General features: G+C 42.6%; 3 protein-coding genes and 2 long non-coding RNA genes across 5 annotated transcripts; 2 read left to right on the forward strand and 3 right to left on the reverse strand.

Annotated features, from left to right (window-relative positions):
- Positions 1-6,016: 6,016 nt before the first annotated feature.
- LOC121191343 (protein AAR2 homolog) lies at positions 6,017-11,542 on the reverse strand. The gene is made up of 2 exons (XM_041052525.1): positions 11,490-11,542; positions 6,017-7,025 (listed from the first exon to the last, which is right to left on the reverse strand). Exon 2 carries the CDS (start codon positions 6,722-6,724, stop codon positions 6,017-6,019), a length of 708 nt encoding a protein of 235 aa, XP_040908459.1. The 5' UTR covers positions 6,725-7,025; positions 11,490-11,542.
- On the reverse strand, positions 8,905-11,572 carry LOC121195868 (protein AAR2 homolog). Its single transcript, XM_041059567.1, has 4 exons — positions 11,490-11,572; positions 10,414-11,375; positions 10,095-10,324; positions 8,905-9,873 (listed from the first exon to the last, which is right to left on the reverse strand). The coding sequence occupies exons 2-4, from the start codon at positions 11,186-11,188 to the stop codon at positions 9,706-9,708; spliced, it is 1,173 nt and encodes a 390-aa protein (XP_040915501.1). The 5' UTR covers positions 11,189-11,375; positions 11,490-11,572; the 3' UTR covers positions 8,905-9,705.
- A 2,398-nt stretch (positions 11,573-13,970) lies between these two features.
- LOC121190526 lies at positions 13,971-14,891 on the forward strand. Its single transcript, XR_005895002.1, has 2 exons — positions 13,971-14,105; positions 14,196-14,891. It is a non-coding gene; the product is annotated as an uncharacterized LOC121190526 (long non-coding RNA).
- An 18-nt stretch (positions 14,892-14,909) lies between these two features.
- prpf6 (PRP6 pre-mRNA processing factor 6 homolog (S. cerevisiae)) lies at positions 14,910-26,692 on the reverse strand. The gene is made up of 21 exons (XM_041051314.1): positions 26,488-26,692; positions 25,839-26,001; positions 25,543-25,661; positions 25,328-25,406; positions 24,728-24,904; positions 23,968-24,096; positions 23,743-23,837; positions 23,495-23,651; positions 22,985-23,147; positions 21,948-22,066; positions 21,641-21,859; positions 20,051-20,173; positions 19,837-19,958; positions 19,489-19,627; positions 19,227-19,346; positions 18,188-18,364; positions 17,891-18,024; positions 17,254-17,345; positions 16,926-17,040; positions 16,627-16,753; positions 14,910-16,190 (listed from the first exon to the last, which is right to left on the reverse strand). The coding sequence occupies exons 1-21, from the start codon at positions 26,673-26,675 to the stop codon at positions 16,038-16,040; spliced, it is 2,910 nt and encodes a 969-aa protein (XP_040907248.1). The 5' UTR covers positions 26,676-26,692; the 3' UTR covers positions 14,910-16,037.
- On the forward strand, positions 21,747-24,584 carry LOC121190519. The gene is made up of 3 exons (XR_005895000.1): positions 21,747-21,895; positions 21,962-22,074; positions 22,962-24,584. It is a non-coding gene; the product is annotated as an uncharacterized LOC121190519 (long non-coding RNA).

The following is a 26,692-nucleotide window of genomic DNA, read 5'->3' on the forward strand; positions in this document are numbered from 1 at the left end:
TGGAATACGGTAGGAAAGAGTGGGGTGGGGGGGGGGGGGGGGGGGGGGGGAGCGCACAGAGGAGACAGGAAGAGGGAGATTTACTGTTGTATTAAAGAGATGCGGGAATATAACAGGGGAGGTGGGGATTTTTCTGCTGCTTTTTAAAAGCTCCCCATGCCCCAGAACAAATCCTGCGCTTTTCAGAATGAGCTACAGCACCATCAATGAGGGAGGACGGTACACACCTGCAGTGCCCTCTGAGAGAGATCGGAGGAAGTAAGAAGAAAAACAGGAAAAAAGAGAAAAAAAACATGTAAGACAATGCAAAAGTGTGTAAAATCTGGACCATGAGCAAACAGATGGGGGAGGCTGAATAATAAAAATACTTAATTTACATTTACATTGCTTTACAGTGGCTATATAAATCAAATAATCTTAACTCAAGGTCCAATTACTGGTTTATGTAAGGCTTTCAACCACATCTCATGGTCTGCATCAGCAGCTTTTAAAAGAGGCACTCTGAAGGAAAGCATCTACATGTCTCTGTTGGATTTAGACGTCACTTTTAATATGCAAAGAGTCTTAATGGCCATAAGCAAACTCGATGCACTGATGAAGACTATGACATGACATGACATGACATGTAGTTGAAAGCTCCAGAAAAAGGCAGTAACTGGACAATGAGTTGAGCTTATTGAGTCCAACGATAATTTCAAAGGTCAAGAATGAACTGTCATGTGAACTGCAGTGAAGGCAAAGCAGTCATGTCCTAACCTGGTCACACAGGAAGCTCCAAATTCAACACAAAAACGGGATCCAAAGTCACTGAGTATTACATTACATCCATTTCGCAGAAGTTTACATTTAGCTTGCATTTAGCCATAATTTAGACAGAACAGAGACTCCTGTGCACATTTGCCTCCCCTGTACTTGCTTTCACAAAAGGGGAAAAAAGTTATTTATAAAGCTTTAAAAAGCTATTTTAATCATAGGAAAATACCTGTGTGTGTATTAAATATTTGAATCTTTCATTCCATGTGGAAAAACCTCACACCTGCTGGTATAATGTTTCATACCTGATGTGTTGAGGGCAGGACAGGAGGCACATAGAGGGAGAATTTCACACAGGGCACAGATGAAGGAGAGCGAGGTCTGTATTTTAACATTAAGGGGGAAAAAAAATCAAAGAAGACAAAAGCAGTGTGTGAGTGTGTGTGAGTGTGAGAGAGAGAGAGAGAGAGAGAGAGAGAGAGAGAAAAGTCTGAATAATACATCAGAAATCTCTGAATTATTCAAAAGATGGAGGGTGTTGGTGCAGGCGGCAGAGGGTGAAGAGAAATGAGGCAAAGAGAATAAATTGATAGAAAGCAGAAGAAAAAAAACAATAGAAGAAAACAGGAATGACTTTAATACCCAGTAGAAAACAGTGAGAGATGAATGTTTTCGTCCTCTTCAGAGAGCCATCTGAAAGGCCTCGTCTACCCATGGCTTTCCCTCCTGCCCTTCCTCTCCGCCCTGCAACCATTCAGCAGGTTCTCCCCTGGGTGTGGGGCTACCAGGAGGGGTCTGCTTTCACCTCAGAACCCTCTCTCTCTCTCTCTCTCACACACACACACACACACACACACACACACACACACACACACAACTGCTTAAGAAAAACAGGGGTAGGAAGAGAAAGCAAGCAACAGAGAGAGATGGTGTGTGTGTGTGTGTGTGTGTGTGTGTGTGTGTGTGTGTGTGTGTGTGTGTGTGTGTATTTGGGGTACAGGGCTATTCAAACCCTTTCTGCTGTGACAAGGTCTGCCAGAGTTCATACTCTGAGTGCCACTGCCAAAGACAACACACACACACACACTAAAAATGGAAGTCAGAGATCAGTCATCTGATGGGCAGGTGGGGGAGAGTGAAAGATATCTGATGGACGATAGAGGCTGTGAATAGAGACCGGAAAATGATCTTTACTGTGGTTTGTCTAAACCGTGCTTCATTCAAAATGACTTGTCTAATGTTTAGTTTAGCTCTCAAGGATGATATACAGCACAGGCGTAGACACTTTTATGAGCTCTGTGACAACAGCGAGACATGACAGTGGAGGTTATCTCTGTCGCTGTTGTGCTGCTGTGTCTGCGGGTGTGCTAATCACAGCGTGTACTTGTTTCACCTCTACAACTTTAATTAGTCAGCCTGGGAAATTTATTGGCCAGCTGTCGTGTCCTCATGCTGTACATGATCACAAAGGCAGACACACAGAAACTGACAGACACACGTCTGCTGACCAGACCTCAAAGGTCTACCGCCTTGTTTTTAGCTCCTGCCTTTAATCACTTCAGCAGATCACTATAGCAGAACATATTGTTCACACACTCTCTCTCTCACTCACTCTCTCTCTCCCCTGGTGTATATGAAATTTCCAGGAGGGATTTTTAGCCTCGTCCATCCCCGCTTTTAGTACCCCTCACCCGCCCCCGTCCATATGTCTGGGCACCAGAGCTCAAAATGTGCACGCGCGCCACGCCGCACTCTCATATACACGTCCTGGGAAAATGTACACGTGCCTGCCTCACATTTGGGTCATGCGAGTCAGATATGTGAAGCCCCTCTAGTACTGCAGCAAAGAAAGAATACAGAGGAATCACAGCCTGGCCATCAATACGCACACTTAAAGGAAACCTTGGAAGAAAACTCCAAGACAGAAAAGGTGAGAGAAAGTAGCAGCTGCAAACTGATGTGTGTGAACAGGAACAGAATCTGCACAACACATGCACAAGTATAAACTTTTCATGCCACAGTTATATATTTAGTTTATGAGAGAAAGTCATTTAACCGTTGTCCAGAAATATTTGTTTTCAGTGCTACACCTGAAAAGCAAGGGCTTAAACTTTTAACTTGTCCAACAACAAAACAACGCTGCGAGTCTTCAAATATACTTTTTGCCTTTGCAATCTCTACTCAGCAAACACCAACATTTTTCCCCACAGGTAATCTTACCAAAAAGCCCACTTTTTGACAAGCTATTCATTATGATTGTGCATCTTGTGGTCATAGAAAGAAACAGGCCTCGCATCAATTGGTGAAAGACAGACAGCAGGCAGAGAAATGGCAATCATTAATCCACACGGAAAGAGGGAAAACGTTAGAGACGACAACCTGAAATTCAAACCTCTACAAAAATGCAGTATTCAGACAACTGCAACGGAACAGGATGATGGAAAAACAGCAGTCAAAGAGCACTGAAGCTCTGTTTGCTGATAATCCGGCACATCTCTCAGTGTATTTCTGAATTTTCACCACTCCCATTTATTGCAGAAACCACAGGGTCAATTAAAAATGGAATAAATCCCCACACACGTGATCATACGCCTGATTTCTTCTTTTTCAGCCAGCAAAAATTAACAGTAAAACCAGAGTCAATGCTCAGTCAAGAAGTAGCACACGCACACACCAACATCTATCCTCCTTGCTGCCGTGAAGGTGGGGGGGGGAGCGAGTGAGTGACTGAGAAAGAAACAGAGGGGCCTGTGTTTACACTGGCAGGGTGAGCAGCTTGTGAGCCCCATGGAAATGACCAGCTCACATCTAATGGAGAGAAAGCTCCACCATGACTGACAGGGCCTGCTAGGCTTTGAGGTTCTGCACAATCAACGCAGGCCGTTTCCCAGCGAGCTTCACTCCCCCAGGGTGGCCGCTCCAAACGAAACAAATACGAGAGATTAAAAGGAAAATGGTTGCCATACCAGGAACAGGGCAGGGGATCGTTCACTGAGGGTGACGAGGGTGCGTGCGGCAGAGAAAAGCTGGACACTTAATGAATTGTTCGCTGACTTGCTGTACACTGTAATTCCAGCTCTAATGAAGGGGCTGGAATGCCAGAGAAGTCCCAGTAGTGTCATTTCTGAGACTGTCTTCATTGACGATGTACAGTATTTCATCTCCCGGGAAGAAAATGAATCTATAAATAATTGGCATACATTTCCTTCCATGTTGTGCTGATATGTTTCCACCATGTGTTCCAAGCCATTTTCTCCATCTAATTGCGTTCAAAAGGAAAATAACAACCAGCTCAGGGCCCCAGTGGTCTCAGAGTGGACTGATCTTCTTTTAAGATGTGCGTACATTTTCAAAAGAAGAGTTTTTTCATTATAAAGCCTAGCATTACCATTCATTTCACAATACCATCTGTCATCTGGGAAGAGAACGGATTTCTTGTACTGGTATTTGGATCTCCATCAACAGGCCCTAGGCGCTATTGATTCAGATAATTACATTAGATGGCTTTAGTCCTTTTTCACAGCAGCTTTATGGTTATAGATGGGTTCGCGGAGCCGGGGCATGTCAAAGCAGAGACATCCAGCTGGAGAGAAGGAAGGTTCAGGAGGGGCAGGGGAGAAAGTAATGAGTGGATGGATTGATGGACCAACAGGCTCACACAAGGCCTGTCCCATCCATCACAGTCAAAGAACACACGCATACATACACACAGCTAATAATCTCCATGTAATTGGGTTGTCCAGTTGTTATCTGTGCAGCCCATACTTATTCCTCCACCTGTTATTCCTCACAAATCATCTTGGTTGAGACCAGAGAAAGCTAAAGAGACAATTTCCACCTTTATAGGTCTTGTCATGGACAGTACCCACTGCCAATTCCAACCAGAACCTAGTTTTCCGTTTTCCCATCACTAGGAACATGCATTTTTCACTCTGTGTGAACACACATTTGTACATTTATGAGGAATGTACAATGGGAGATACCTGAAATTGTCAATCTTCCCAAAAAGCCTATGACTGCCATCTAGTGGAGGAGAAAGACATGACTCCAGACAGGTAGTGAAATGTGCAGTAGCAATCAATGACAGCACTGACACAAAGCACTACACAGCGATTTTGTGTTATTTTAATTAAAGAAATTTTTTGATCCAATAAATGATAGAAAAGTGAAAGTTATCTGAAAAAAAATGGTTCTGAATAAAACAGCTGACATGTGATCTTCATGTTTTACTAGTTGACCATTACAAACCATAATTGCCATTTTCCAGAATGGATACATGAAACAACATAAAGCAAAATTTATCTTTAATGTATGAAGTATGGAATCACTGCAGTCACTCAGTACTAAACTCTGTATATCTTGAAGAATTTTTATAAAGTTGGGTGATATTAAGTTTGCAGTTCACAAATAGAACACTTTCATCCATACAGTTATTATGTGGCAGTGATGGTCAACATTTAAGTGCTCTGTCACTCAGATTTACGTATATTATTTATAATTCTAACCATTAATTAACTCTACAGCTATTTTAAATCAAAGGAAAAATACTAGGGGATTGGTTTTGGCAATAAACGTGATGCAACTGTGGCTGTAAAACTACTTAACAATGCAAGACAACATGCTTGCTGAGCTTAGAGAAAACCACCACCAGAGGGCATCACTGGAATTTGACATACCGCAGCTCCACCCAGACTTTAAACTTAAAAGGACTTATTAACATCTTTGCTTTCTGTATAACAGGGTACAAATTATGTACATGTTCAACCCACTGTTAAAGTTTTCTCAAGCCATCTGAGAACCTTTGGATAAAGCATTAGATATTGAGCTTCACTGCTCTCCTTCAGTTTCAGGTGGCTTCAGTCCTAATCCCTGCTTATGCTTCCAGTATGAACGCTAGGTCCATAGCAGAGCAGTTTCAGTCCATGGTAATACCTTCAGGCAGCTCCACCACCACGGGGGCACAGTCGTCCATGTCTGCATCAAAGTCCCAGCAAAACTTCTTGGTCAGGTGGGCTTTGAACTTCTCCGCTCTCTTACGCAGCACGCTGTCAACACCAGGTCCACTGACAAACTGGAAAAAGTCCTGTGAGAAAATAAGTCAAACAATGTTAATGGCTTTTAATCATAAATGTGAACATGCTTTGCGATTCAAGTGATGCATACGCTGTTGACTTGCTGTCATGGTCCTATAGCTGTGATTTCCCAACCCATCTCAAAACAAATTCATACTATTTATATTTCTTCCTTTTAGTTCTTTATTTGTTTATGACAATAAGCATTTCTCGGCTGGCGTTGCCCCAGGTGGGTAGGTCTTCTTGGGGATAACAGAGAAGCGCAACTCCGTCCCCTCCCTCAGCTTCATCCTGGGGAGCCTGTCGAGTCCCTCTCTCATGCTCTGACAGGCTGTGTCGTTCCTCGGCTGCTCTGCCCTGTCTTTGGTGTGTCTGTACTCAGTCTCAGGAATGACATCACTGAAGGCACAAATTCTGCCAGACAAAGGCTGCAGGTTATTGGCCACCTCCTCACTCAGGCGGTCAGTGAGGGACACCCACTTCCTCATCAACTCGTACGGATAGGGACCCAGGTAAGGATCCAGCTCTTTCAAGTTGGCCCGGATGCGGCTCACCTCCTCTTCATTCTTAGAGGCTGAGAAGTCCAGGTCTTCTTCTTTGGGATCCCACTTAGCCAACAGGATCTCTCTGGGTTTGAGAGAGAGGAAGAGGCCTGTCTTTGGGCCACTCTCTCCTCCACAGCTTGGTGAGTTAACAGAGTTGTAGTGGAGGAAGTGCAGGCCTGGAGGGATCATCTTCACTCCCCGGAAGCGTGGACCCACCTGCCAACTCTTGCAATCAATCCCCAGCCCAGTGCCCTGAGGAACACCCAGCAGCACCAGGGTGGCTCCCTCCTCAAACAGCCTCAGAGCTACATCTGGATCCATGTCTACACTACTACCGCTGCTGCCGCTGGCCATGAATGCGATGTCAAGCGCTACTCGATTTAAACCTGCGAACTAAACCACACCAGGTAGCACGACAAAAAAACTCCGCTTTCAACCTTTACATGAGAGTCTCTCATGTTCAGAAGAGTCAGTAGGATTTCGTCCAAATGTGTACACCCGATAGTGAACACAGGGTGATGATGCTTTTTTTTTTTTGACGCTGAAAAACAGAAGCGAAAAATATGAAGAAAATAAAAACATTTAAACAAGGTGTTTATAAACGTACATTTGTATAAAAGCGCTAGAAATAAAGCGTTTAATTAAAGCGCGATACCTGACAAGCTATTCATTATGATTGTGCATCTTGTGGTCATAGAAAGAAACAGGCCTCGCATCAATTGGTGAAAGACAGACAGCAGGCAGAGAAATGGCAATCATTAATCCACACGGAAAGAGGGAAAACGTTAGAGACGACAACCTGAAATTCAAACCTCTACAAAAATGCAGTATTCAGACAACTGCAACGGAACAGGATGATGGAAAAACAGCAGTCAAAGAGCACTGAAGCTCTGTTTGCTGATAATCCGGCACATCTCTCAGTGTATTTCTGAATTTTCACCACTCCCATTTATTGCAGAAACCACAGGGTCAATTAAAAATGGAATAAATCCCCACACACGTGATCATACGCCTGATTTCTTCTTTTTCAGCCAGCAAAAATTAACAGTAAAACCAGAGTCAATGCTCAGTCAAGAAGTAGCACACGCACACACCAACATCTATCCTCCTTGCTGCCGTGAAGGTGGGGGGGGGAGCGAGTGAGTGACTGAGAAAGAAACAGAGGGGCCTGTGTTTACACTGGCAGGGTGAGCAGCTTGTGAGCCCCATGGAAATGACCAGCTCACATCTAATGGAGAGAAAGCTCCACCATGACTGACAGGGCCTGCTAGGCTTTGAGGTTCTGCACAATCAACGCAGGCCGTTTCCCAGCGAGCTTCACTCCCCCAGGGTGGCCGCTCCAAACGAAACAAATACGAGAGATTAAAAGGAAAATGGTTGCCATACCAGGAACAGGGCAGGGGATCGTTCACTGAGGGTGACGAGGGTGCGTGCGGCAGAGAAAAGCTGGACACTTAATGAATTGTTCGCTGACTTGCTGTACACTGTAATTCCAGCTCTAATGAAGGGGCTGGAATGCCAGAGAAGTCCCAGTAGTGTCATTTCTGAGACTGTCTTCATTGACGATGTACAGTATTTCATCTCCCGGGAAGAAAATGAATCTATAAATAATTGGCATACATTTCCTTCCATGTTGTGCTGATATGTTTCCACCATGTGTTCCAAGCCATTTTCTCCATCTAATTGCGTTCAAAAGGAAAATAACAACCAGCTCAGGGCCCCAGTGGTCTCAGAGTGGACTGATCTTCTTTTAAGATGTGCGTACATTTTCAAAAGAAGAGTTTTTTCATTATAAAGCCTAGCATTACCATTCATTTCACAATACCATCTGTCATCTGGGAAGAGAACGGATTTCTTGTACTGGTATTTGGATCTCCATCAACAGGCCCTAGGCGCTATTGATTCAGATAATTACATTAGATGGCTTTAGTCCTTTTTCACAGCAGCTTTATGGTTATAGATGGGTTCGCGGAGCCGGGGCATGTCAAAGCAGAGACATCCAGCTGGAGAGAAGGAAGGTTCAGGAGGGGCAGGGGAGAAAGTAATGAGTGGATGGATTGATGGACCAACAGGCTCACACAAGGCCTGTCCCATCCATCACAGTCAAAGAACACACGCATACATACACACAGCTAATAATCTCCATGTAATTGGGTTGTCCAGTTGTTATCTGTGCAGCCCATACTTATTCCTCCACCTGTTATTCCTCACAAATCATCTTGGTTGAGACCAGAGAAAGCTAAAGAGACAATTTCCACCTTTATAGGTCTTGTCATGGACAGTACCCACTGCCAATTCCAACCAGAACCTAGTTTTCCGTTTTCCCATCACTAGGAACATGCATTTTTCACTCTGTGTGAACACACATTTGTACATTTATGAGGAATGTACAATGGGAGATACCTGAAATTGTCAATCTTCCCAAAAAGCCTATGACTGCCATCTAGTGGAGGAGAAAGACATGACTCCAGACAGGTAGTGAAATGTGCAGTAGCAATCAATGACAGCACTGACACAAAGCACTACACAGCGATTTTGTGTTATTTTAATTAAAGAAATTTTTTGATCCAATAAATGATAGAAAAGTGAAAGTTATCTGAAAAAAAATGGTTCTGAATAAAACAGCTGACATGTGATCTTCATGTTTTACTAGTTGACCATTACAAACCATAATTGCCATTTTCCAGAATGGATACATGAAACAACATAAAGCAAAATTTATCTTTAATGTATGAAGTATGGAATCACTGCAGTCACTCAGTACTAAACTCTGTATATCTTGAAGAATTTTTATAAAGTTGGGTGATATTAAGTTTGCAGTTCACAAATAGAACACTTTCATCCATACAGTTATTATGTGGCAGTGATGGTCAACATTTAAGTGCTCTGTCACTCAGATTTACGTATATTATTTATAATTCTAACCATTAATTAACTCTACAGCTATTTTAAATCAAAGGAAAAATACTAGGGGATTGGTTTTGGCAATAAACGTGATGCAACTGTGGCTGTAAAACTACTTAACAATGCAAGACAACATGCTTGCTGAGCTTAGAGAAAACCACCACCAGAGGGCATCACTGGAATTTGACATACCGCAGCTCCACCCAGACTTTAAACTTAAAAGGACTTATTAACATCTTTGCTTTCTGTATAACAGGGTACAAATTATGTACATGTTCAACCCACTGTTAAAGTTTTCTCAAGCCATCTGAGAACCTTTGGATAAAGCATTAGATATTGAGCTTCACTGCTCTCCTTCAGTTTCAGGTGGCTTCAGTCCTAATCCCTGCTTATGCTTCCAGTATGAACGCTAGGTCCATAGCAGAGCAGTTTCAGTCCATGGTAATACCTTCAGGCAGCTCCACCACCACGGGGGCACAGTCGTCCATGTCTGCATCAAAGTCCCAGCAAAACTTCTTGGTCAGGTGGGCTTTGAACTTCTCCGCTCTCTTACGCAGCACGCTGTCAACACCAGGTCCACTGACAAACTGGAAAAAGTCCTGTGAGAAAATAAGTCAAACAATGTTAATGGCTTTTAATCATAAATGTGAACATGCTTTGCGATTCAAGTGATGCATACGCTGTTGACTTGCTGTCATGGTCCTATAGCTGTGATTTCCCAACCCATCTCAAAACAAATTCATACTATTTATATTTCTTCCTTTTAGTTCTTTATTTGTTTATGACAATAAGCATTTCATCTGAATGGACTGGCACCTACCTGCAGTGTGGAAGTGAGGAAGTTGTTCTGCGACACGATGTCAACAAAGAAATCAGGCGGGATTTCTCCAAGCTGGTGATAGAGCACAGCGATGAGCCCCAGATAGAGTTCCTTACGCTTCTGCATGGCCTCCTCTGAGCGACACAGCAGAGCCAGGAGACACTTCCAGTGCTCAAAGCCCTCATACACATCTCCAATTAGGAAACACACAAAGGCAAACTGCAGTTCACCTGAGAGTGGAGAGAGAACATTTAGGCAGTTTAAACATATGAAATTAAATTTATTCTGATGACCTAATATTGGTATATCTAACACATACCTAACAGGTTGAGAGGCTGCAGCTCATGGTTCTTCTCCAATACAGTCTCCAGGGCATAGCTCAGGTCCAAACTCCACTGGGTGATCTCGGCTGGCGTTGCCCCAGGTGGGTAGGTCTTCTTGGGGATAACAGAGAAGCGCAACTCCGTCCCCTCCCTCAGCTTCATCCTGGGGAGCCTGTCGAGTCCCTCTCTCATGCTCTGACAGGCTGTGTCGTTCCTCGGCTGCTCTGCCCTGTCTTTGGTGTGTCTGTACTCAGTCTCAGGAATGACATCACTGAAGGCACAAATTCTGCCAGACAAAGGCTGCAGGTTATTGGCCACCTCCTCACTCAGGCGGTCAGTGAGGGACACCCACTTCCTCATCAACTCGTACGGATAGGGACCCAGGTAAGGATCCAGCTCTTTCAAGTTGGCCCGGATGCGGCTCACCTCCTCTTCATTCTTAGAGGCTGAGAAGTCCAGGTCTTCTTCTTTGGGATCCCACTTAGCCAACAGGATCTCTCTGGGTTTGAGAGAGAGGAAGAGGCCTGTCTTTGGGCCACTCTCTCCTCCACAGCTTGGTGAGTTAACAGAGTTGTAGTGGAGGAAGTGCAGGCCTGGAGGGATCATCTTCACTCCCCGGAAGCGTGGACCCACCTGCCAACTCTTGCAATCAATCCCCAGCCCAGTGCCCTGAGGAACACCCAGCAGCACCAGGGTGGCTCCCTCCTCAAACAGCCTCAGAGCTACATCTGGATCCATGTCTACACTACTACCGCTGCTGCCGCTGGCCATGAATGCGATGTCAAGCGCTACTCGATTTAAACCTGCGAACTAAACCACACCAGGTAGCACGACAAAAAAACTCCGCTTTCAACCTTTACATGAGAGTCTCTCATGTTCAGAAGAGTCAGTAGGATTTCGTCCAAATGTGTACACCCGATAGTGAACACAGGGTGATGATGCTTTTTTTTTTTTGACGCTGAAAAACAGAAGCGAAAAATATGAAGAAAATAAAAACATTTAAACAAGGTGTTTATAAACGTACATTTGTATAAAAGCGCTAGAAATAAAGCGTTTAATTAAAGCGCGATACCTTAAAAAGCGACGCAGTCTACGAAAGCGGCTTGTTGATGTTTCGCATCGTTGGGAAATCGTTTACTTGAGACTGCGCAACATTTAGTCGGTTCCGGGCAGAAACAGTGCTGTCTTCGTAGAGTTCCGCGGCTCCCAGAAGTCTCTTCGCCGAGGAGGCTCCAACATAAACACAAATGTGTTGCTGCTTACTTTCAGTTCAGTTATCATCTCAGTCCAACAGATATTATTACCTGTCCGGTATTTTGTTTGTTGTTGTTTTGTTTACATAAGGTAACGTAAAGGCTTATCTTATTTATTTATCATTTATTTTGTTTGTTCTTTCTATTCATTCATTTATTTATTATCACATCTAAGCTGTATAAATGCTGTACATACACTGAAAAATATACCTTAAACAAAAGGAGTCTGCTGTTAGCTTTTCACGTTTTGATATTACACCACCACCACTAATAATAATAATAATAATAATAATGATAATATTTAAAGACATTTAACATTTTTATTATATGCATATACTATGCAACATAACTGACAGAGGAACATTTCATGGGTATGTTGACATAAGGCTTACAAACACAAAAATAATGGTTGTTACGACAGGAGAGACCATGGAAAATGTGCATATTCTGAAAGTATTTGAATGCATTGTGGATATTTTTTAGCTTATCTGTGGTTAAAACTATTCCATAAAACAAAGAGTACTGCTGACATGCAAAGTCCAGTATAGTTTTAAAACACAAAACACTGAGAACTTGGCAACAGTAAACATTCACAACATTGCATTAGAGAAACAAAATAAATCTAAATCTAAATTCAGTGGGCTATTGGTCATGTAATATCCTCTGTTTGCTGCAGTGAACTTTCTGAAAATTCACCTGATATCTTCATGAGAAAGTCACAGGTTTACAGGAATCAGGAAGACACATTTCCTACTTTGAGAGCACATAGACGCTTTGAAGTTTCTGCCAACACGTGATCAGTGCTGTGATTATTTTGATTACCCTGATCCTCCTTCTCTTCTTTCCTCGTATTTTCTTGACAGATGAACAAGAAGTTCTCTTCCCCTGAAATGATACAACCAGAATAAAGATACTGTTATACAGTAAAAAGTTTGCTTCCTGCAAAGTTATCTGCTTTAACACTGTTTTATCAAAGTTGCATTGTTATTTGTTTCTATGTTGTTTTTGGAAGTTCAAAAATAGAACTATTTCGCTATTTCTATGTGTGGGCAGGGGTGGAACATCTTTTTCTCGCATGCTACAGTCAACATAAGTGGAAGGATATAGCTCTTTGAAGTCTTTCTCCTCACCAGATAATCAGGACTGCAGTTGTGCATGATGAGCTGCTCCATGCTCCCCAGTGGCTTTTCTAGTTCAGACAGCTGCTTGCCACTCCTCTGACACAGAATCTGCTGTGTCATGCCAAAGATTGAAACCAGGATGTGACGTGCCTGCCATCAAAAAATAGCCCAAAAAGTGAAGAAATGAAACAGCAATTGGAAACAGTCCATCTGGCGCATCTGTTGGTGGAACTATACAGCAACCTTAAGTTACACCTCACAATTGTCTTGAGGAAATTCTTTCTTTCCATTTTCCAAATTCTTAATGTGAGGCAGCCACACAGGCAGACTATGTGACAGGTTCTTTTGAAACCCACAGCATCAGTGTCAGGACTGTAATGAGTTATTATTACCCTGTCCATGGTGCTGAAAGAGTACATACTGAAGTGCCACATACCTTTCCTGAGGGACAGGGGTCTCTGTCGTTGGAGGTGTCCAATGAATCTGTCAAATTCTGCAAAAGAACAACCAAATATGAATTTATTAGCGGAAATTAAAATTGCTTGTCATTCAAGGGGGAGAAAAAGAGGAAACTGTATCAGTAAAACTAGTGAATTCAGTCACAAACACTGGAGGGCAGCCTATCATCAGATATTCAAACATTGTTCTTACACTTTTAATTTCAGCTGCAACCGCTTTCAAGAAACTGACACATAGACCATGCCGATTAATGGAATGCAAAATAATAATAATAATAATAATAATAATAATAATAATAAAAGTCTCTTTCAAAGTCACACATGAAGTGCATATGGTCTTATCTGTAACAATGTTCTCGTACCAGATTCTGCAGCTCAACGAAGATGACTTCTCTGTAGTAGCCCAGTATTTCTATATAGTTGCACCTACGTTTACCATAAGCGTTGGCCAAGAAGAGAACCACCAGGACACTACGGACTAGAGTTCCGGTCAGACACTACAAAATAGACAAGTGCGTCTTATTACAAAAATTATGTGAAGAAAACGTCAACACTAAATTACCTATGAGAAAAAAAAAAAAACAAACAAACGTGTGAATCATTGTTGATTGGCTCCTGGTCGGACGCGCAACGCTCCACAGCATCCGCGCGGTGCTGTCTACGAGGTGCTCATCAGCTCATGTGCTGCGTAAAAACCACACTTACCATTTATCATGTTCTGCTGCGGGATCCTCAGACGCGCAAACCCATCTCTATCAGCACCAGGGAGCTCCAAGGAATTACTCCTGATCCGGCGGCGGTCATTGTGTCCAAACCACTTTTTTTCCCCCCAGTATTTTGACACTTCCTCTGATGGGTAGGTTAACACGGCGGCGGAGAGACTTCCGATAAGTGTTCCGCGATTTCCAATATAAACAAAGTGACTGCCGCTCCGATTTCCTTCCAGGTCATGGATCGCTGACGCTGGGCTTAGGATTTCACCAAACTCCAGTCCGATCAAGTCGAGGAAAACTTCTGCAATCAGTCATTTGCGTTCATCGTGCCGGTTCTGCTGGAAAGATGTGAAATCAAGGAGGAGCGGTGTGAAGAGTGAAAGGGACTTTGGTGGAGCACTTCTCCAACGCGCAATTTAATACCTATTAGCCATATATTTTCAGAGCGGGTGGTTTAAGTTCGGATGGAACCTCTAGGTTATTGAGTGAGCTACAGAAAACCAGTGGTATTGGATGCATTGATCCTAAATGGTTTCAGCCAAACCAAACCTAACCAAAGGGTGCAATGAAATCCCAAACAGCACCACCACAGTAGTGACTAAGCGTGGGAGGACTGAAAGGTCTGGGAAAGCACATTTTACAAAGAAACTAACTGTGCACTTAGAAAAAAAAAACAAGACATTCAAATCCCAACGAAACATTTTATGATATAACTTGTGTGGGAGAAACAGGGAATGGTGCAATAAACTTTATTTGTTTATTGGACTCCTGCAAAAATAGTTTTAAACATTTCAAGCAAGCTGTGTAAAAAAAAAAAAAAAACCCTCTGTCCCTCACAGTTTATATACACTGTCACATCTTGTTGAACAGAAGGAGCCAAATCTGCACCTCTCACATAACCACATGGAGAAAACATAAAAATTTAAAAAGTCTTCTAAAATAAGATGTTTAGATTTTTTTTAAACAAACACCATTTTAGACAATAACAACTGATCACTTGATACCTAAAAAGTTCTGTCCAAATCTACTGTTAAATGTTTCTCTCCTACAGTGACTACTGAAAGTATTCATTTTCAGTTTTGCTTTTTCATGTTTATTCTTTTACAATTTTCACTCAACCACAATGACTGCAACTGGGAATACTGACAACATTCAGCAGCAAAAAGAAAAAAAAAAAGACTAATACAAAAGTGAAACCAGATTAACAAATTAAGTGTCGGTTTGTGCTGGTGGGGTGTGGTTTTTACCGCATTTGAATTTAGCAAACACAACTGGCACAAGCTGCTCACGCATACCTGAATCGACAGCTGGTGCAGCACATAAACAAGACACCATGTGTGGAAAAAAAAACCTTGACTAACATCTGAGTGTTTGTGGGTAAGCAAAACAATCAACATCGCTATTAACACAATCTCCACCACAAAGCATGCTGATAGCACCATCGCACTGTGGGCAGGCCTGGAACAGCTTCTGAGGGTTGAGGGTAAAATGACTGCAGCGAAATACAAGGAAATCCCAAAGGACAACCTGCGCAGTCTGCAGGCAGACTCAGACGCAAGACAAAGACCTCAGAAAGAAAGACAAAGCTACACAGAAATGGCTTAAAAATCATAACATCAATGTCCTGAAGTGGCTGAGTCCAAAGCTCAGTCCATCTGAGGACATGGAAAATGCAGTTCACTGACAGTCTCCGGGCAACTGGACAGACCACAGACCTATCCACAAAACCCAGCACTTTCACTGCTGCCAAACATGACGCCATTACATATTCACTTGAAATGGGTTATGAGTGATTTTGACTTTTATATCACTACTTGATTAAAAAACTTGTAGAGACTTGTTTTCACTTCTACATTAAATCATCATTTTCTGTTGCTAAGCACAACAACTGTGATTTAAGTTTGTAAAACAATGAAACATGAAAACGATATGGGGATATTTGTTAATATTTTGTATGCTCCAGAGATGGGCAAGTCCAGATAGAGAACAATAGCTGAGCATGTCCATAGCTGCTCCTTGATTGACTTGTGACTGCCAGAGTCCTCCAGGTGTTTTCAGTCTAAATTTCCTAAGTCTCAGAATGTGTTCTTGATCTTGCTGGCGACCAGCGCTAAGATCTCTCCAGTCTTTTTCTGCCAATTCAAGACGTGTTTGGACTCGGCACACCACAGTTCTCCGTGGCGGGGCTCCGCATTCTCGCAGCGCTTTCGCACCTCTTCCTGCTGTTCCTGAAAGATGCAGAAAAGTGACATAAGACACACACAAACAGTTTTTGGCAGTGATTAACATCATTATGAATGAATTTAAGCAATTACGTATGGTGCAAAAATACGTTAGCGTGACAGCATCATGTATTTCACCACGTACTGCCCAATGAAATAAATTCAATAATTTTGTCTCTTGTCCAACAAATATTTTTTACCTTAGCAATACACATTGTTTCGGGTGTAAATGATATACTGAGAACGCAAGTTGTCCAACGTATTAATAGCACAGATTACTCAGATAAACTAAAGTTACATGAATTGAATTTACAACTCACTCGTCAATCGTGTGAACTTTTAAAGGATTTAGTCATTCATTGTAGTGCTGTCTGATACTTAGCTGCACTGTCTACCACACACAGACGCGAGTCTCATACCCAGACAGTAAAAAGATTCTTACCTCTGTGCCATGTTGCAGCTCAAACTTGTAGAAGAAAGACCAAGCATCTCCTAGGTCTGGCTCAATCTTTACAGTCCTGAGGAACCACTCTCTGGCTTTAGTGATCTTCCGCTCACTCCAAAACAACCTGAAATGTGCGCACAAGATTATTTGAAAATTTACAAAAAAAAAAAGGCGTATCAAAACATATCAAAAACATATCAAAATGTTAAATGCTAAATATAATGTAAAACCTGCACAAATGGCAGAGCTTAATACTGAGAAGGGGAGTGGAATACAGTGAAAAGACGCAGTCATACTTGGCAACAGCGAGCAAGACGTGGGGATCATGTTCGCACTTCTTCAAAGCGTCCACACTCTTTGTCTTCCTTTGGGGCCTGGCCTCCAAAAACACAGCCTCAGCCCACAGGATACCTTTATAGGAAGGAACAGGGAGTGGGGTGAATTGGGAATTTGAGATTACAGACTGTCACCAAAAGAACAAAAAGAAATTCCAAAATTATCCTTTTTGTGTAAAAGGGCCTGTAACCCGAACAGAGATGTTTCTGACGATAAAATCTGTAAATGCCCTAACTCCTGAGAAGGAGTTCACCGCAACTGCACCGCACAGTAACAACATAATCTCACCTGAATTGGGGCACTCCTGCAGGGCTTTGGCCATCAGTGTGTTGGCAATGTTCTTGAGTCCGGCTCGGAACTCCAGTCTAACCGACTCCAACCTGGTTAATATGATCACATACACATGAATTTAGACGCACAGCTGTACATGTCTGCCAGTTTTCAAGACGTGGGTGGAGTCATTTTTGTTTTTAACGTGACATCAACCCCAGTTTGGATTTCTGTGCTGCATTTAACGAAAAGTTTTTAAATAAATGTGATAAAAGCTTTATTTTATTTAGTTGTTGTCTAATGTACATGTTCTCAAACAAACAGTTTCATTCTCCAGTTCTGCAGAAATGAATAAAACAATCTGTGAGTGGGTGTGTGTGCAAGCGTGCCAACATTTTTTTTCCTTCATGCAGTGTAGTGAAAGGGTTGTCAAAGAACAAGGAAAACAAAGGAAATGAGGGAAGCCACTTGAGTGCCAAAATAAATGCCTTTAATTGCTCAGTGAGCAAACATAACTTTAAATACTCATAAAAAACATGCTTAATACACTATCTATACAGGTGACACAATTCAAACTAAAGCACTTCCTCAAGCAGCATCCTGCTTTTGCATTCAAGTGGCTTACCACACTTTCTTTGTTTATGTGATTTCTCACCATAGCTCGGGGCTCTGGGGGTTCTTGAGTCGTGCCTTCTCCAGGATCGCTCTGGCTCTGGTCAGCTGTCCCACTCTCTCTTCAAGATGGGACAGCAACAGCCACAGGGGCACGGAGTGGGGACACTTTTTCAACTACAACAACAAATAAGACATAAATCACTCTTTAGAATTATTAGGGAAACACTCATTTTCATCAAAAATCATTGCTCTTGCAGTTACTATAACTATATATAATGTAAGTTATAATTATTATAACCTACATAAACCCCTGCCCCAAACACTTCCTCCACCTTACCCCTTGGTTGTAGGCCTCTCTGGCCTTGTCCATGTTTTCACACTGCTCCTCTATCTGGCCTCTCATCATCCAAAGTTTTGGGAAGTCCTCATAGTGTTTCAGAGCCTCAGTGCACAACTCCTGGGCAGCTTCTATGTTGCCCAGCACCCACTCCAACTTCACTGACTTCATAAATACCTGCAGAGATTACAAACACACACACAAGCTGTTCAGACAAGAAATGTGCACAAGCAGGCACCATGATCCTGTCTTTCAAATTCCCCTGGGTTTGTGCTATGCTCGACATAGAATAGTATTGTTGAAAAATAATTTGAAATACTTGTATTGTAGTACCTTATCAGTTTTCAAATGTATCAAATACCAACTTCCCAGGGCATAGCCTAAATGATTAACTGCTTCATTCGCACCATGAAGTTGTCTTATCTGACAGGACAATCAGTACAGACAACATTAAAGTAGGCTTTCGCAGTCACATCTGTCAGTAAATATGATTGAGGAAACTAAAGGGAGCACAGCCAGGTCACCCGATAGTCAGAGTGACAGTTTAAGAGAACTGCTGACAGCATCTGTCAACTCGAGTAGTGAATATTTCAAGCCTGAACCTGAGAGAAACAGAATGTTTGTAGAAGCTACCTCTGGTACCATGCACTATTAAATTACTATTAAACACAACTTTCAAAGCAGAGAATACTAAATTCTGATAATTAAGCTAACCCTAATACATGGGTCAGAACTCTATTTATACCACCATTACATAATGAGAAGCACACTGTTCTGGTACAGAGGGTCATAAAAGGACAGTTTGAGTGTAAAAGGACAAGACCATTTGTAAACACAAATACACTTTCACTGTTCAAATAAAGAGCAAACAGCCATAAAAGTGTGTGTGTTTTTATGGCATCAAGCTCCTACAAAAAGTACTCACTTTCCTTTCCTCTAGACCAGTTTTCTACTTCTTCTGAGTAACCCCCATGAAATAGAGGAAAGTCACTTTCACTTTCCCACTTTCTCACACACACATACACACCCACACACTCACCCTGGCTGTTGGGGCACTGCTGCGGGCCTTTGCCAGCAGTCGACGGGCTCTTTCATACTCATTATTCTCAGACTCCAATTTAACAGCTGCAAGCCAGATCTCTTCACTGTTAGGGTTAGCCTAGAAAAATAATGGGGGGGGGGCAGAGACAGACCGTATGGGTAAGAGGGGGAGAAAGAGAGGAAAGGGTAAAACAGAGTTAGTCACAGGCTCACATGGACACTACATGAACAAGTCAACCTTTGATTGACTGTATCATCACCTGGAAGGCCAGAGCAAGGATACTTCTGGCTGCAGGCACATCCTCAGCCAGCCACTTGGACTTGGCCCCCATCAGCCACAGGACCTCTGCCTTGGGACAGTGAGCTACAGCCCTCTGGAGCAGGGCCTCCAAGGACTCCCTGAGAGATGAAATGAGCCGTGAATGAGTAATGGGTGAGAGGAGAACAGAGGCGGTTGATGAAGTAGATCAGGTGTTAAGGACAGAAACCCAGAACGTTAAATATACTGATTAACTAAAAAGAAGAAATAAAAACAGGAGGAAATAATGTTACTGTCAGCTTTTTAGTGAGCGACTGTTTGCTACATTTAGAAAACCAAATCTGGTCACCTGGTGCCATGGCTCTTCTCAAAGTAGGCAGCTCTAAGCCAGACACTTTTTTTACTGGGGAACACCTGCAGAGCATGGGCATAAATGGCCCTGGCACACTCCAGAGCTCCGTGGGCCACACACTGAAACATAACACACAAGCATTTCAGGGAAGTTAAACTCTGACAGCAAATGAGTACGTGAAGGACCTGAGCATGGTTATATCGGCACTCACACTCTCTGCATCCTCCATCCAGGTGTGTTTACGGTCCTCCTCCTCGATGCCAATCCCTATGACGGCCCTTATAACAGCCTGGCAGGTAGCCACACTGCCAGCTTTGTCACATTCTTCTGCATCCTATAGGACGAGATGAAACATTTAGGAGGAAAGAGACATTGGGTGGTACACTGAAGAAAAATGCAGTAACTTAACGCATAAACTACTGAAACCAATAGCGGGTCAGCAATTTCAGAGGAATGATGGAGCTTTTCGTGTGGGAGTACTTTCACACCTGATATGCCTCAGAAAAATTAAATGAACCTGAGTTACTGATTGATGAAGGTGTATGTGACATACAGTTTATAGATAACTAGTCTTTCATAAGATGTAATCTCTGCGCAAATCATTTTTGTGGGAAGAGCAAAAGACCAGCTCATGGTCTCTTTATGCAAAACAATTCTTTTTAGAACTGCCAAATCCTGTCATTTTAAAGTTTATCTGCTGTTGGTCTTATGATGACTGTACTGGCAAATGGCCTCCATAAACCTACCACGATAACCACACACTGCCTGTGGTAGAAAAGGCTGGATAGTCAAGCAAAAGAAAAAAGTAAAAAACAAAAGGTGAGAAAGGATTACTGTGAATGCCCATGATTGCAAAACAACTGTGAACTGCACTAAACAAAATGTCAGTCACAGTTCTGGCTTGTGTTCCTTTGCACCCAGATAAAACAGCATAGCTTTGCCAAAGTACGCTGGCATGCTATCAAAGCTGACAAACACGTGACACAGTCTCTACTCCCTCAACATCAAGGATTAAAGGCACAATCATTTATTTCACCTTGTCATCCACAGGTTCGTTCGGATATATAATCAAAGAGATTAAAGATCAACATTTAAAAAAAAAACCCAGTGGTGAGTTCATTAGCTGATCATAACTGAAAGCACACGCTGGATTCACTCCAGTGTCTATGAACATTACCAATGTATTTCTTACAGTATGAAAACATCATTAACTTTGAGGTAGTTTTTGTTCAGTGTTTTTCTCAGTTTGGAAGTCAAAATGACAAAATGGACCACAAAGTATAACTTTCTGCTTCACTGTCTATGAGTCATCACAACCAAGTTACCAGTTTATTAGTTACATCTGTACAACCCAAAACCATCACAACAGCTCTGCAACACATCTAATCTTCCTGAAACTTATATGGTTTCACTTTTGCTGAAGTGCCACAAAGATGTTGACACAGATTCAAATCCTGAGGCTGTTTATTTGTGGTGGTCTTTAACTGCCTTTTATTGATTTTATTGTTTCAAATATTCTACCCTCCACATTTAGCATGTGGTATATGAGCGGAGCGGTTTTAAGAACACCTTTCAATATGACGCCATCTGGTCAAAAACGATACTCGTTAAATATGAATCCTTTTCTGTGTAAAATAATGCCTCTATCCTCCTTTACCTTGAAGATTTTCTCTTATGAAAGCATATTCATTTCCATGGCCTTAGGAAATGGAATTATTTATTCAGTGCAGCTGTTTGTTCTTCTAGAAACAGCTGTCAGTTCCAATGATATCAAAGAAATCACAAAACGGCAGAAACACACCTGTATCCACTGCTCTCTGTTGATCTCCACACCATTGGCGTGTAGAGAAGTGATGGCTCTGTCAATGATCTTATCCACCATCTGAGTGTTGCCATTGGCCTCCTCCAACTTGGCAGCAGTGATCCAGATGTGACGATCAGTGGGAATGTTCTCTCGAGCTTTGTTCAGGACACGACGGGCGTTCTCATATGTCTCTAACCGGGCCAGTGCCAGCCACAGCTACAGACGACAAACAGATATAGTTTAGATATAGAGGTAGAGTGGGTGGAAAAAACTTAATGCTGAACTGAACATGCACTAAGCTTACCTCCACACTGGTAGGGCAACACTCCACGGCTCGGCTAAGCATGATCCTGGCATCCTCGGGCTCCTCCAGCTCAACAGCGGTCTTCCACAGTCGAACTGACTTGGACACATTCTCCAGGGCTACATGGGTAAGAATTACACAACTGTTAAGTAATTTCATTGAAACTTCTATTCTGGGTGGCCTGCCGTATGTAAGCAGGCGTGTGTGTTGGCAACACGCTAAATAACAACATTTTAAATCCTTGGACCTTGTTGTAACAGACTCTGTTTAACCAAATGGCCATTCTGGCACAAAAACAGCAATATTTTTAATATCGAAAATACACAGATCTATATTTACACTGGCAACACATTGTGTGCAGTGCTCAAAAGGGAAAAGGAGACACTCCAGGCTTAAGCGAACAAACAAGCAGTGAATACAACGCTATAAAAACTAACAGCAGGTTCTACAACAGTAGTAAAGTTCAGTAGTGTCTGTGTGTGTAATGGAGAAAAGTAGGGTAGAGGCAAATGAACATGTAGAGGCGGAGGGACCTCTTCCACAGAGGAAGCTCCACATTCATCTCTGTCACTGGGGTATGCTGCTGGGAAATATTAGTATGTGTGTATGTATGTGCGTGTTGGGGAACTGACACCGTGGTTCAAACAGGGTGCCTGGTCTTGATAAAAAGCCAGAGCCACAGCTGCCAAATGTAACCGTTATGAAATCTTTTGTGCAATCTTACATGTGCAGGGAGTGAGTAGTTCTGTGTGGATGCTTTCCTGACACAATGGACAGATTGAGACTAGTTGTGAATTTTTTTTTTCCCTGCAGAAATTGGTGTCTTCCTTTTGACAGGGAAATCGTTAAGTATTCATTCATGCAGGCACTGCTGGGAAGGCACACAAACTTGTCGTCATAACAACGCAACGGCAACATGTCTTTACAAAACTTCCACTTACAGATACACAAAGAAGGGGAGAACAAGTTAAAAGCATTATTTTAATCACTTTTAAATCTACTAATCTATTACAGGTGATGTTGCATGACAGCCTTACCCTTCCTGAGGACTCGTTTCTTGGCCCTGACGTCAGTCTCCAGCTCTGCAGCTCTGATGTAGATGCGGACAGACTGCGGCAGGTGGCGGACAGCCTGGGCTACCACAGCTTTAGCTGTGTCACCAGGCTGGAGCCTGGCTGCCTCCAGCCACACATCCTCACTCTGGTGGGCAGAGAGAAATACTTACAGAGGGCAAGGACCGTTCTCCCATTTGCAACTTAGTCAAGCAGTACTGCTGTCTTTAAATTAAACAACTGGCAGTGCAAACTGAAATGCTTGATATTTCATACAAGAAATGCTATAATGCAGTATATAACGCATTCAGTATAATCCAGTACAGTACAAAATGCAGGGAGATATTTTGGCATTAGAGATTACAGGTTTAATATGACCAAAACAACCAACCAACTCTCCTACAGCCTATAGTCTGGATGAGCTAATGATACACAGCTATTTGCACATGTGAACAGGCCATTCGTAGATTGAGGGTGTTGTTCATTATCCTTTACCTTAGGGCACATCTCAGTGCCTTTCATGATTAGGTTCCTCGCCACCTGCAGTTTGCCGGTCACCTCCTCTAGCCTGGCAGAGGCAATCCAGGCAGGTGGGTGATGAGGATTGGTCTCCCTCACTGATTTCAGCAGCAGACGAGCCTTCTTTATGTCACTGAACATATGACAAAAATAAACCATCAGACACACACATAATTCATTTTACACATATTATCTATATTCTGGCATTCCCACATTGTCCCTACCTGATGTCCCCTCCATGTGTGGGGATCATGGAGTTGAGATCTGTCAAGTAACCCTTAGGATCCACCACTGTCTGTCCACTCACTGAGTCAGATACCTGAAGACAATAAAATGCAGACACAGGAGAGAAATTATAAATAAATATTGTGTATTAGGATAACAACAGTAGAATATGAATAGCAAAACAAGGCAAAAGTGAAATGGGCTGAGGATGGTGCATCAGTTACCTGACTGAGCCTCATATCCATGAGTGTGTTCCTGGCCTGACCGATTTTCCTCATGTCCAGCTCTCCTGTCCCTGGTGTCATCAGACCAGGGGTCATACTTCCTGGGTAAGGGGTGTTCAGACCTCCCAGCTAGGGAAGGGAAGAAATAATCATAACAGAGAAACACATTATTGTCTCTGTGAGAATTTTGTCACGGCATGTTGACAAGAGAAACACAGGCCAAGATCATATGACACTTTTCCCACCACTGTAAATGGTGCATGTGAAAACTCTTCAAAATCTGAGCAATGGCTTTTCTATGCTGCAGACTGACAAAGTGTAATATGTTCATAGCAATGATGTGAAATTTGAAAATGCAATGTATACCTGGCAAATACTGACAACTTTTTAATCAGCAGGCCACCTTTCATTTGTTTTCAGTTCAGGTATTTGGCAATGCATAGTGCTTGCATGCACAGTCAATCCGACCACCCTTTTTTCTTACTTGTATACAGTATTTTAAGTGCCTTAAGACATCATGTGATCTATCGGCAAAAATAGGTGTCTGTTTCCTGTTACAAAGCAGATATCCACTCAGATTACATGATTGCAGGAAATAAAGAAACCTTTTCATTGTTCATTGTCAGTTTAAGTGATTTGCTTCTTAGCAATGAGATATCCTGACTCCTGCTGGTACAGACTGAAACTACAACTTATCATTCACTGTCGCGTGTAATTGTATGCGGAGGCCCACAGTAAAGGTGTTTGCATGTATACTGACCCCTTGCAGAGGGTCAACAGTGGTGTGGTTCTCTCCAGTCTGCAGGTGCTTGGAGAAGAAGCTATCAGGAACAGGGGTGAGTTTTTCATAGCGAGGATTCCTCTGCCGCTTGTTCCTTGCATCTCCCACCTCAGGGATGCTCAACCACTCCTCTTCTGACACCTCTGCCAACTTCCTCTGTGATAAGACAGGAAAAGGGGCAAATAAAGACAAAAGAAAGACAGATGTTAATGGGTTTGGAATGCGGTTGCTATATGACTAACGTACAGCAGAATACTCGTGTTGTTTTGTGAAAACTTCCAAATTCCAGTTATGATTGTGATAGTTACACAGCAACTTCAGATTATAAGCTCTTAAACTTGAACTGGAGCAACTCTAATGACTCCAGCTCGATAATCTCAAAAAGCCACGAGGTTAACCTTAAAGTAAATCCTCTGTCCTCTTCTTAAACAGTTACAGATGGGACAATTCACCTGCCTTACAAAAAATTGCAACTCTCTGAAATGCTGAGAGACAGATGTAAGAAGGGGACAGTGGAGGAAGACTGGGTGATCTAGGATGGAAAAGAAGGGCAATAGTTTGCATATGTATCATCTGTACCTTTAGGTCAGAAAACTGCTGCTGGATTTTGGGTCGCTCCATACGATATTTTTCGATTTCCTCCTTTTCTCTCAACTCCCTGAAAATACAAGAGGCAGATTTTTAAAAAATATTATCACATGGTCCATCAACTGCACAGGATGCCCAACGTGAAGACACTGAGTAACATGTGGGAGCAGAGGTGGGGAAAAAAAAAGAGAACATTTTATTGTAACCTTCTTTCCTTGCGTCTCTCATCCATCCTCTTGTCCAGTGCTGCATATATAGCATCTGCCTCTTCGTCGTCTTTCTCATAGGGCCCACTAGAGAACAAGCTTCCTGCATATCCATTAAACTACAAGTAAAAAAAACACAAAATAATGCAATTACCGTGACAGCGACCATTACATAGTCAGTAATATAAACAGATTAACGGTCTCATCAATTTTGGATTTTGTATGGATAAATCGTCACTCATGATATTTACACATAAACATCAAATAACAGGCAGAGACAATCCAATCATAGGCACCTCATCATAATTGGTATCGTTCAGATCTTCATCATCGTCGTCTTGGTTCTTTTTCATTTGGTCCCCAACCGTCCTCTTCCCTGGTGGTGCATGCCGGTCATCCACTGGATCATTGGCATCACGAGCAGGACCAATATCAGACCGGGTTGTGAAACCAGTTGCACTGAAGAGAACAAATTATTCAAGAAAAATTATTTTAGATCAATAATCTTCATAAATGGAATGGGCACTTGTAAGCACATAACCCATAAAAATATAAGTAGGTATTTACTTTCACCACTACATGCAGTAAATTGTCAAGGAGCTCAAAATTCACCTTAAGAAGGGAGTGTGAGGGGTACAATTAGAAGACTGGAGGGACAGCCATTTTATAGTTTCCTTTAATTGACATTATGAGACGGTGGTCATCAAGTCAATGTGGCCATAGACGTGTATCAGTAGCTATTTACCTGGCTGCTGCTTTGCGTGTATCATATATCTAAGGTATTGGTTGCTGTTGACGTTAAGGTGTCTTCTCATTTCAGCTCAGTGACGGGATAAGCGTGTTACAACGCAGGACAGTTGCTAAACCATTGCCTTCATACAACACACATAACTTAGCTTGTTAGCTACAGAACTATTAGCAAGCTAGCTAGTTAAGTTAGCTTACCCTCTGCCGAGACCGGGAACGTAGCCCAGCGGAGCGGGCATCCCCAGGAACGGTTTCTTCTTTTTCCCCATGAGCGGAGAGGCGAGGGGCATTATCGGGGGCCCACCGCTAGCCCCCGCCGCCCCGGTGCCTCCCGCGGATACCTTGGGGGTGTTTTTAGGCGCTTGTTTAGCTGCAGCGCTAGCCATCGTTGCTCCAACGACGA

This window comes from Toxotes jaculatrix, chromosome 2 (genome assembly GCF_017976425.1).
Source record: "Toxotes jaculatrix isolate fToxJac2 chromosome 2, fToxJac2.pri, whole genome shotgun sequence".
Lineage (NCBI taxonomy): Eukaryota > Metazoa > Chordata > Actinopteri > Toxotidae > Toxotes > Toxotes jaculatrix.

Excerpts from the sequence above, each read along its gene's own strand:
- LOC121191343 (XM_041052525.1), bottom strand. The coding sequence starts at position 6,724 with ATGGCCAGCGGCAGCAGCGGTAGTAGTGTAGACATGGATCCAGATGTA.
- LOC121195868 (XM_041059567.1), bottom strand. The coding sequence starts at position 11,188 with ATGGCCAGCGGCAGCAGCGGTAGTAGTGTAGACATGGATCCAGATGTA. Across the intron at positions 10,325-10,413 it reads GCAGCCTCTCAACCTGTTAG|GTGAACTGCAGTTTGCCTTT; the intron begins GTATGTGTTAGA and ends CTCCACTCTCAG. Across the intron at positions 9,874-10,094 it reads TCCTCACTTCCACACTGCAG|GACTTTTTCCAGTTTGTCAG; the intron begins GTAGGTGCCAGT and ends ATTTTCTCACAG.
- prpf6 (XM_041051314.1), bottom strand. The coding sequence starts at position 26,675 with ATGGCTAGCGCTGCAGCTAAACAAGCGCCTAAAAACACCCCCAAGGTA. Across the intron at positions 19,347-19,488 it reads TCCTTGCTCTGGCCTTCCAG|GCTAACCCTAACAGTGAAGA; the intron begins GTGATGATACAG and ends TTATTTTTCTAG. Across the intron at positions 17,041-17,253 it reads GCAGGAGTGCCCCAATTCAG|GTATCCTGTGGGCTGAGGCT; the intron begins GTGAGATTATGT and ends CTTCCTATAAAG.